This window comes from Euprymna scolopes, chromosome 41 (genome assembly GCF_053919585.1).
Source record: "Euprymna scolopes isolate OS-2025 chromosome 41, ASM5391958v1, whole genome shotgun sequence".
NCBI lineage: Eukaryota > Metazoa > Mollusca > Cephalopoda > Sepiida > Sepiolidae > Euprymna > Euprymna scolopes.
Genome location: NC_136522.1, coordinates 62589840 through 62602339, shown reverse-complemented (window position 1 = coordinate 62602339; position 12500 = coordinate 62589840). Strand labels below are relative to the sequence as shown.

Here is a 12500-nt window from a genome sequence, read left to right as displayed (position 1 = left end):
TTATTATTATTATTATTATTATTATTATTATTATTATTATTATTATTATTATTATTATTATTATAATAATATTGATTATTATTATCATCACTATTAATATTGTTATGGTTATTGTTATTATTATACAAAGAAAGAAGAAAAACAACTCAGCGTCCAAAGGGTTAAAGATTAAAAAAAAAAAAGAAAAGAAAAAAAAGTCGAATGTGTTTACGTAAAAAAAAAAAAAAAATTGTGGACGCCATATTTGATCGAGAACTTGTTTCAAAATGTCACAAATGCAGACTTTTAATATTCTGAAATAACATTGAAGATTTGGGTTTAAATTTCCAAGTATTTAACTGTCTGCCCCATAAATGTGTGCATCTTTTGTGTGACAAGATCTATACGACACTAACCCTATCCAATTAATTTATGATCTCAAGTATCACTCTCATTTTTTTACATACTGCTCATCTCACTTTTTTCCTTTCCTTTTCTAACGGCGCGAACGTTATTAAATGATAAATAGAAAATATAGCTTCATGACACACATTTCAGCTTCCCGGTCTTTGTGTATGAATTCCGCGGGTTTTCTTTGAATAAAATACTCTATCCCACCCCAGCTAAGAATAAAAGTTTATATTTCACAGGCATGTGAATTATATCCGAAAACATCAAACTGTAACTATACACGAAGACAGCAATATTTAGCGCGGGAAATGATTGCGTCACGCGCTAGCCTGAACCAATCATCCAATCGTTTGGCGTTGTGACATCTACCTATTTTTTTTTTTTTTTTTTTTTTTTTTTCGCAAGCATCTTTGTAATAGACATTGTCTCTCGGTCAAATTTTTTACAGTTTAAAACATCATCTAAATGGTGCTTTATTTAGAGGCGGCGAACTTTAAAATAAAATAAATCTCAGGAAATTTTTTTTATTATCCAAAGTCAGACGCTGTTTCCGTTACAAGCGTAAGCCATTCGTGGTTCTATCAGAGGAGCCCGTAGAGGCGTGTGTGTGTGGGGGGGGGGCAAGGATCATTTCAGTATCATGTTTCACCATCCTGAGCCAGGTCTTGTGTTGGCCACCGCGGCGTTTCTTCCAGTCTAGTGGTAGTGCTGCTGGGCCGATGGCTTCACAAATGAGGTCAACTGGGTTTCGGCAAAACGCATGGCCGAACCAGCGAAGGCGTCTGGCAAGGAAGGATTGTTGAAGAGAGCGTATCTTGCAGCGTGTCCGGACCGTGTCGTTGGAGATAAATTGTTAACAACGGACACGTAGGATTCGGCGTAGGCAGTGATTATCAAAAACCTCCAGCTTGCACGCATAGGCTAGGTTTCACAGACATAAAGCAGAATAGTGCGGACCGAGACCTGGTAGATCCTGAACCAATTATCCAATCGTTTCGCGTCTTGACATTTACGCATATTCTTTTTAAATATGTACAAGGTCCTTCGTATGAGACTCTCTTTCGCAGTTTGAAATATTATTTATACAATAAATAGTGACGGTACGGATGTCCGTCTCGCTGTAATAAAAATGTATGCAAATTTATTTCGTAAATAATTTTAATCTTCATAGTAACTGATAATAATAATAAAATTTAGGGAAAAAATAATGAAGTATGCAATTTAAGTTTATTGAGCAAAGAATGGGAAGCTTCATCTTAATAATATCTGATGATAATTAAAAGCGGAGGAAAGAATATTTTTTTACTTTTAATATCGACACAAATGTATCTCTTGATTATTATTATTATTATTATTATTATTATTATTATTATTATTAATGTTATTAATGTTATTATTATTATTTTTATTCTTATTATTATAAAATTATATTTAGCATTATTATCACTATGAATATTGTTATGGTTATTGTTATTATTGTCACTGTTATTATTATTTATTATTATCTTTATTATTATTATTATTATTATTATTATTATTATTATCATCATCATCATCATTATTATCTTTATTATTTTGTTATCGTTGTTATTATTATTATTATTATTATTATTTTTGATTATTATTATTATTATTATTATTATTATCTTTGTTATTATTATATTCATTATTATTATCGCTATTATTGTTATTTTTATTGTTGTTGTTGTTGTCATTGTTATGATTATTATGGTTATTATTTTCTTTATCATCATCATCATCATCATTATTATTATTATTATTATTATTGTTGTTGTTGTTGTTGTTGTATTTACTAGGAGTTCTCCCACAGGCTATCATCTCAGAGATTACTCACTAACAACAACTAGCGATGTTACCTGGAGTCTGAGTGACAACAAGTTTCCCCATATATCCAGTACTTTACACCTCTTTCGATAACGTTTGCAAATTTTATTCGGTCGATGACAACCGACGTATCTCAAAATAATAATAATAATAATAATAATAATAATAATAATAATAATAATAATAATGTATCTCAAGTATTTATTCTCGTTTGAAATAAAGAGTAAGAAATTTACCTGAAACAAGCACAAATTATGCTCAGATTACACTCAACAATCACTAAAGAAAGATTAATACAATAGTAATGACACAGAAATTGATATATAAAAAATACAAGTTAAAAACCAAAAAACAAAAATAAAGTTGTATTCACCGCCTAGGCGAGTGCTAGCGTACGAAAATCACGCCAGAAAGAAGGACGGAGAGTAGCAAGGTTACCATGCACACGCATACGCACAGTATATGGTAACTAAAAAAATGGTAAAATTATATACAATTAAAACCTTCGGATTAACTAACTAAATGTTTAATATTTAAGTCTTAATGTAACAGAAAGAATAAATTTAAAAAATAACATCGGAACCAAGGATGAGCGACTAACAAAGGTGATCTAGGAGAATGAGGCAGGGAAATAAGGCTAAGACAGCATAGCCCAATCTATGACACACACACGCACACACACACACGCACACACACACACACACACACACACACACACACACGCACACACGCACACACGCGCATACAAACATACACTTTGTTCTCGCTTTAAGTTTTGTAGTTTTTTCGACTTTTCATTTTTTTCCGTCGGCTTTTCTTTTTTGTAATTTTTTGCTGTGCCTTAATTTTTGAAATCGTATCTCAAAAAATTGTCGTATCTTAGGTCGCAAACATAGACACAATGTATCGTTGTATTTAAAAGATCGTGTCTCAAGGTATTAATGCGCATATAAAGATAAGGCAAACATCCATGGCATTAAACCACAGAACAATAACGATTCTCGACGTCAAGATCTGAAAAGGAATTTTCCAAAGAGGTTGCTTATCTTCTTTACTCTTCTGCCTGCCGATACACCTGCTAAGTAAAATACTCAATTGCCTACATATCCGAGCAAAAGAGTCAACCATCTCCTTCTACTGGATAACCTCAAGCTGTTTGTTCAAACACTAATATCCCTGATAATATTGTGTTCGAAATGGGTATATTTGCTGATGATACAACGCTCTATAATATGCATGAGGGAAGAACAGATGTACATAAATCCAAGACAATGGCAGAATCGTTAGAAAATGACCTCCAGACTATAGTGGAATGGGGTCGCAAATGGATGGTAACATTTAATGCCAGTAAAACTAAGCTGCTCTCCTTTAACAATTACAAGACGCCTCTCACACCGCCTATATCCATGACAAATAGCACTCTACTTGAGAATCTTTCCTTCGAATTCCTTAGCCTTAAATTTCCGGGAAATATGAACTGGATTAAATACACAGAGGATATTGCAAAGGCTGCTGCAAAGAAGGTGGGTTCCCTCTATCAAGCTAGAAGACTACTCACGCCTGAGAGTATCCTGTACCTTTACAAAGCCACCATTCGCCAATTCATGGAGTATTGTTGCCTCATCTCGACTGGTGCATCTACCACTAGTCTCTCCCTCTTAGATAAAGTCCAAAAAAGAGTTGTCAATCTAATCGATCCCACTTTATCAACTAAGCTCCAGGCTCTGTCTCATTGCCGCAATGTCGCATCACTGTGCCTGTTTTACAAATATTTTAATGGAATGTGTTCTGATGAACTTGTTTCACTTGTACCCTCTCGACGTACATATCTGCGACAAACCCGCTTAGCAAAAAGATCTCACCCCTTCACTGTTGATGTCCCTAAATGCCAGAAAGCTTTCTATTCTAATAGTTTCTTCCCTCGAACAGCTGCACTTTGAAATTCCCTTCCTGTTGCCTGCTTCCCTGGCTGTACTGATATGCAGAAGTTTAAATGTAACATAAATATCTTGTTAATCTTTCCTAAGCATGGGCCCAAATAGTAGCCCCTTACGTCCAAGTGGTGATATGCTTTGTAAGGGGTGAACATGAGTATATATAAAAAAAAAAAAAAAAAAACTAACTGAAGTCGACTTTTGCAGGTCGTACATACCTTCTCCAATATATAGAAGAGGAACACAAATACATTACAAAATTACCGAAAACATTGTAATACCCAACATATTTCATATTAAGTACAGAAAAAGCCCCACATCTTTTTCCAGAAACAATAAATAAAAAATCATGCAAACCAGATACTTGTCTTATAAACTAATATCTTCTTTTACGATCCCATAATAATAATACAGGATTCTCAATAATTTAGATATAAAAATAAAAACTGCACCAAAAACAAATATTTAAAACAACCATACATTTTCCTAAAACTGAACTGTCATCTAAGCTTCAGCCTCTGTCCCATTGACGAAATGTAGCATCTCTCTGCCTGTTCTACAAGTATTTCAATGGCGAATGCTCTGACGAACTGCAAGCACTTGTGCCCCCTCGACGTAAGTACCCCCGACAAACCCGACAAGCAGCAAAATCCCACCCCTTCACAGTTGAGATCCCTAGATGTAAGAGAGCCTTCTACTCCAGTAGTATCTTCCCCAGAACCGCTGGACTTTGAAATTCCCTTCGGAGTTCCTGCTTCCCCAACTGTACTGACATGCAGAAGTTCAAGTGTAACGTGAACCGACAGCTTGCTGCCCAACTCCCCACATAGTACCCCTGTAGCTTATGTTCCTTATAGTAGCCCCCTACAGCAAAGTGGCAATGTGCCTTGTTTGGGGTGAAATTGCAATAATAAAAAAAAAACATTTAATGCAGGTATATATAATGTCCCATGAATAAATTGCAATCAAATATGTATCGGTGATGCTCAATTGAAACTAGAGAAAAGGCTCGATGAACATAAAAGATATAAAAATAAACAATTCCCTAAATGCACTATTGTCTCATCGATTAGAATATGATCATTCCATTAACTTTAAACAAACAACTCATTGACTTCTTAATCACTGTCGACGAATACTTCTTGAATCAATACTCTTTATGAACTCTGGCACTATTAAACCACGTTTAATTTATCTTTTTAATCGGCAACTAAGAGAAATAGACAGAACTATTTGACATTTCCAACATTTTTTTTTCTAAATAAAATCGATATATAAACATAAATGCAAAACATATTTTGAATTCTAACTTTATGTTTCGTTCGAAAAAAAAAAAAGGATAAACACTTTTTTCACGTCATAAATGCGCTATATATTTTGAAATATTGACTTCTATTTTCTTTTTAGCAAGTTGCGAAGTGCCTTTAATAAGTTTCTCGACATTTTTTGCATAGACACTTTCATTGATAGTACACACATGAAACTCTGGACTGCTTCGAAGTAATCTCCTCCGGCTACAATGCACTTGTACAGTTCCAACAACTTCTGGAAGGCCCCATGGAAGTCCTCTTGTGTAAGTGTGTCAACAATAACCCTCGTCACAGCCTCTTCCATCTTCTCATATACATATATATATATATGTATATATATATGTGTGTGTGTGTGTGTGTGTGTGTGTGTGTGTGTGTGTGTGTGTGTGTGTGTGTGTACTAGCAGTTCCGCCCGAATTTGCTCAGGCCCTATGTACTGTTCATAAGTTTATGTGCATATGCGTATATTAAAAAGTGTGAATATGTAAAATAATGCCTTTCTGTATAATAGTCTTCCTTAACTACCATAGAGAAAAGACAGACGGACATTTTTACTTTTATATATATATATACTAGCATTGCCCGGGTGTTTGGAGGTGTATGCTGAGCAAAAAAAAAAAATCAATTTTTTAACTTTGACCCCCTATTATGACCCATTAAGATTTGTTGTTTGGGGCTCAAATCAAGTTATTAAGTTAGGTCCATGTCCAATGAACCTATATCAAAACTTTCAAGTGTTTAGACGCAAAATTGTCGGAGGAGTTTGGTAGAGTTCTCAAAGGTCAAATTGTTGAACTTTGATCCCTTAACAGTCAATTTTTTGGCCAAAACCCGATCACATACATTTTCCCAAATCTCAGTGCCCTGTATATCAAATTTCGAGTCTGTAGACTAAAAATTGACAGAGTTATTGCTTAGGGAAATGTACACACATACATACACAGACAGACACACGTTCACTTATATATATATATATATATATATATATATATATATATATATATATATATATATATATATAAGAGGGTTGAGACGATTAATCGTTGTTCTTATATTTTATATTTTTTCAACGTAAAAATGACGAGAATAAATCGCATATAAATGATTGTTGTTCTTAAATATGTAATTAAATAATTTGTCCTCATTTGTTTATGAATTGCAAAGAATGCATATCATAGATATGTGTATATCTTATGTTTTATATATATATATATATATATATATATATATATATATATATATATATATATATATATATATATACTTGTATACTTGCAAGAGTTCAAGAATTCTGGCGAAAGGACTGGCCCATTAAATTATCGCCCTCTCCCACTTGTTGCCAAAATATTTGAGACCTTAATTAACTATGCTCTAGTCCATCACCTTACAGATGCTAAACTTCTGATTTAGACAAGCCCGTTCCACAGCAGACATCCTAACTGTAATCTCTGAACGTATATACCATTCACTGGACAAAGCGGGGGAGGGCAGAGCGGTAGCTCTGGATATATCTAAGGCTTTTGACAGGGTATGGCATGAGGGTCTCCTCAGGAAAATTATATCATACGGTATCACTGGTAGAATACTTAACATAATTAAATCCTTCTTAGATAAGAGAAAAGTCCAGGTTGTCCTCGACGGTCGCACATCTAAACAATATGATATAAATGCGGGAGTGCTCCAGGGGTCTATCCTTGGATCTCTATTGTTCCTGATATTCATAAATGACCTCCCCGAAAAAATTGCCTCGGAGATGGGTATATATGCTGATGACACTACACTCTATAACAGGCACGACAAGAAGACGAATGAACACATTTCTAAAGAAATGGCAGAAACACTAGAGGAAGACCTCCAATCTGTAGTGGAATGGGGACAAAAGTGGTTGGTCACGTTCAATGCCGCCAAGACTAAGCTAGTTTCATTCAATAATTGCAAGAAACCCTCTCTACCACCTATAGCAATAGCCAACGACTCTTTATCTGAGAGTACATCTTTCAAACTGCTTGGCCTAACGTTCACAGGAAACATGAGTTGGAACAATTACATTGAAAGCATTGCCAGGGCCGCTGCAAGAAAGGTGGGCTCTCTCTACCGTGCTAGACAACTACTAACACCCGAAAGTATCCTGTACCTCTATAAGGCCACCATTCGCCCATGCATGGAGTATTGCTGTCACATTTGGGCTGGTGCATATGCTACTAGTCTCTCGCTCCTTGACAAGGTTCAAAAGAGAATCGCAAACCTGATAGGCCCTGAACAACAACTTGATTTTTCGGCCATTTCTGACGGTGCATAGTTTAAAATCTATCCTTAAAAAAAAGTTTTTTTAAGATTTTTAAGTGGTCTTAAATTTTAGATCAGCTGTGTGTGTATATATATATATATATATATATATATATATATATATATATATATATATATATATTAAGGATAGATTTTAAACTGGGCACCGCCAGAAATGACCGAAAAATCAACTTGTTGTTTTTTAAAACGAAATTACATTTATTAAAATCCATTATTTCTGAGTAACTTCTTTTTCCAGAAAGATAAAACCATGAATTTTATCATATAGAAAGCAGAATAATGTAAATCATTTTCTACTATTTTTAATTAAATTTGAAATGTTAAATTTTCCCCAAAAGTTAACAATTGGCGTTTTTTGTTTTGCACAAGAAACGTATATAAATAGTTTTTTAAAAAAAGAAGGTTTTTGAAAGAATTAATTTGTTTATTTCTTGTCTAACTAAGATTTAGGGTGATTTTCTATGAGAATATGCAAAAATATTATAATATAAGTACCTGGATTTAAAATAATTCCACTTATTCATATAGGCAACCAGTTACTTCGAGTCGATTTGATTAGTGTTTACATTTGTACTTGATAAAAAGCAAACTACGGAAGACAAAACAGCAAAAAAAAAAACTTATTTTTCAGTGACGAAAATTTCAAAGTATTATTAACGCTGAGGCTGGCCAGTACCAGATGGGTGACCATTTGTATGAGTTTGGTTTTTAATGTGTATGTGTGTGGGGGCCAGGCCCTCCAAAATGGGGAGGGGCGCAATTTAAAGCAGAATTTCAGCGCGTTTAGTCCACCGTAGTCGAAAGGCGGCAAACGTTTCCAAACTTGATCGAAAAAATAATGATATTTTTAACACAACGGGCACAATATTTATCGAATTTTTTTTTTTTTGTATCGATTCTTCAAAGCATGCCCTGTTTAATAATGGTCATGCATTATTCGGCTCGCTAAAAAGAAATTGTTAATTTATTTATCAAAGATTTTAAAATGGCTTTTTTTCGTATAAATATTAAAAACATTTTTTTTTTGTTTGCTTAACTTAAATTAATTATTTTACTTAACATATTCACCGAATTTCACACTTCAAAACTCAAAAGCGGGATAATTAAACACAATCGAAGTTTTGATATTTAGACATCAAAATAAGGTATGCAAACAAGTTTTTTTTTTTTAATCTATAATCCCGTCCCTTACAACAACACAATGTTTTGTTCAGTTACAGATGATTATTTTTAGCATATTTGGAACCCCCTCAAAACAAGGTGCGGGGGTTGTAAGCAAAAAAAAAAATATATATATATATATATTGTTTATGAAAAATAAGTACACTGTTATAAAGTTCATTCTTCTCTTAATAATCGCTGAAAATTTCGTTACCTGATTTTTGGTAGATTTTTAAAAAGACGGTCCGTCAAAAAGTTTTGGCGGTGCATATTTTAAACTCTTCCGACTTAAGGTTACCAATACTACTAAAAGGTTATGGAAACAAAAAGCTACATTCCAAAGATTTATTTTTAAATTTTACATTTTTATTCGTGACGATTCCAATATTCTTTTCGATTCCGATACAATTACCGATTCCAGTTTTTTATAACTCTCTTTATATTTAGCTATAGAGTTGTTATTTTTTTCCCAACTCGCTGTAAAAAAACAAACGACGAATGTGCACATATTTTTCTAAAACGTAAACATACGCTTATGAGGGTGTTGATTCCCCTCTTATTAGTCGTATAAAAATCAATAAATATTGGTTGTTTTATTATTACTAGCAACATGGAAGATTTTGCTTTAAACAAGATCAAATAAAAAAGACAATTAAAAAAAAAATCGCTTTTGGTATCAAAAATAAGCACACAATTTTCTGATTCCGATACCCCAAAGTCCCAATTTTCCTCGTTCAGGATTTCGATTGTGATTAATCGTTCCAAAACACACGCGCGTGCGCACACACACACACACACACACACACACACACACACACACACACACACACACACACACACACATATTGTTTGAACTGACACATGTTTCCTCCAGATTCAGCCCTTCTGATGAGTCGTAGACGACGAAACACGTGTCAGTGGATAGTTGTATTTTCAACAATATATACGCCGTTCGCCATTGGGTACCAAATTGGTAAAAAGGAAAAACATTCCCAACTCGCATTTAGGTAAAAATGCACTTTCGTTTAAATAATTGAATTCATTCAAAAGTCTCGCCAAAAAAAAAAAAAAAAAAAGAAAAACAATATATATATATATATATATATATATATATATATATATATATATATATATATGAAGAATCTTTCCATCCTCGAACATCCTTTAAAATATTCTACAGGTTTTTTGCTTTTTGCTTTTTGCTTTTTGTTTTTTTTTTTAGGGGGGGGTTCTGAAAACGAAAATAACATTTAAAATTACGGCAACTGAGTAGTTTCAAGATATGAATAAATGTTAGTTTAAAAAATGATGATTACTTTTTTTTAATAATTTAACGTAAAATGAGCACCCACTTTATGAACACTTCTGGGGGGGGTCAACGTTCAATGAACACAATTTAACGTAAAATGAGCACCCACTTTTTTGTTGTTGTTGTTGTTGTTGTTGTTGGGGGTGGGGGTAAACGTAAAATGGATAATTATGGCCTGGTAGGTTTTCGGATGTGGTGAACGCGCATATCGCATTTAAAATTTATGGCAAATAAGTAGTTTTCCGGATATTAAGCACGCGCGCGGCAAAAAATATGCGCGCTTGCGTGTACAACAATGGCCACCACTTATAACAAAGAATTACATTACTTAATATATCTTGAAAACTACTCGTTTGCCGGAATTTTAAACGTTATTTTCACTTTCAACCCCTTCCCTCCAAAAAAAACTATAAAGTGTTCATTTTAAAGGATTTTGCGAGGATGGAAAGATTCTTCACACACACGCACACACACACACACACACTAATACACACACACACACACATATATATATATATATATATATATATATATATATATATATATATATATATATATATATATAAATGTTGTTTTGTTTTGGTTTTTAACGATATGCTTTGCATGAATTCAATTATTTCGGAAAGTGCATTTTTACTTAAATGCGAGTTGGGAATAATTTTCCCTTTTAACCAATTTGGTACCCCCCACATGGGGAGCAGTATACATATATTATTTTTAAAATGTAATTATCCACTGACACGTGTTTCGTTGTCTACGACTCATCAGAATGGCTGTATCTAGCTGTAAAATATATATATATATATATATATATATATATATATATATATATATATATATATATAAATATTACATATAAGCGTGTGTACGTAAGCGTATTGAACTTATCGTTGTTAAAGCGAGAATAATATGCGCGCTTGCGTGTGCAACAATGGCCACCACTTATAACAAAGAATTACATTACTCAATATATCTTGAAAACTACTCGTTTGCCGGAATTTTAAACGTTATTTTCAGTTTCACCCCCTCCCCCTCCAAAAAAAAACTATAAAGTGTTCATTTTAAAGGATTTTGCGAGGATGGAAAGATTCTTTACACACACACACACACACACACACACACATATATATATATATATATATATATATATATATATATATATATATATATATATATATATATAAGCGTGTGTACGTAAGCGTATTGAACTTACCGTTGTTAAAGCGAAAATAATCGCTGAAAGGAGGAACGAAGCTGGTAGAGAATCCTTCCGTGCCATTCTGAAGATTTCTGTTTTTTGTTTTTTGTTATTTTTTTGTTTTGTTTTTTTAATTTGTAAATATATGAGGAATCCTCGTCGAAAAGTTCAAAATGAAATTATAAAAAAGAATCCGTAAAAATCAATGAATATATTTTATCGATTTTGTGTGCCGTTATTTGTCCCTTGATCTTTCACAAGAAGAGCGTTTTTTTTTTTTATTTATTTATTACTTTTTTTTTTTTTCGCGTTGGTTTAAAAGCAAAATACAAAGAAATACTTTTTATTGCTTTTTTTTTTCTTTTTTTAGATAATTTGAACTTAAAAATCACGTAAAATACTCGAAATCAAATGTAAATTTTTTTAAATTCATAAAATGATAATAAAAATTTAAAATACTTTTAATGCTTTTTTTTTTTTCGTTTTGCATAAATTAATGATATTAATAAATTAAAGAGTTATAATGATTGCACGGTTTTATAAGTGTATATATGTATATTATAGCACTGGTTCCGCAAGAATGCTGTGCGGCGGACCAATGCTTAAAACTATTCTACTTCGTATCAATGAATAAAAACAGAAATATAGATATGATATATATAGATTTATATTTAGATGTAGATCTTCATATTAAACATATTTCGCGGTTTTTGCCGGTCTTAAAAGGAAAACCCGCTGACTTCGTGATGTCAGCTGCAAGCGATCGACTGCCTTAACGGAGACACCGTCTTTGAATGAACCCAGAGACAACCTGTCTTTGCACCCCGCCACCCACCGCCTCTCTCTCTCTCTCTCTCTCTCTCTCTCTCTCTCTCTCTCTCTCTCGTCTTCAGCAGTCGGTGCGCGCTCGGAAGAGACAGAGAGACAGAGAGACAGAGAGAGAGGTTTCAATAGCAGAACATACAGACACAAAGATACACAATACCAAACAAAAAAAGCACGTGCGTAGTGTCAAGCTGAATTTTAAGAGCAAAAAAAAAGCGATG

The 12500-nt window shown here is 33.2% G+C and overlaps 1 protein-coding gene across 1 annotated transcript in view; it reads right to left on the bottom strand.

Annotated features, from left to right (window-relative positions):
• The window catches only part of LOC145266549 (uncharacterized), a 163346-nt gene extending 151666 nt beyond the window's left edge, over window positions 1-11680 (bottom strand). Inside the window, exon 1 of the mRNA XM_080122326.1 lies at window positions 11470-11680. Within this exon, the coding sequence (XP_079978452.1) occupies window positions 11470-11535 (66 nt within the window). The 5' untranslated portion in view covers window positions 11536-11680. The remainder of the gene's footprint in view (window positions 1-11469) is intronic.
• Window positions 11681-12500: the final 820 nt, after the last annotated feature.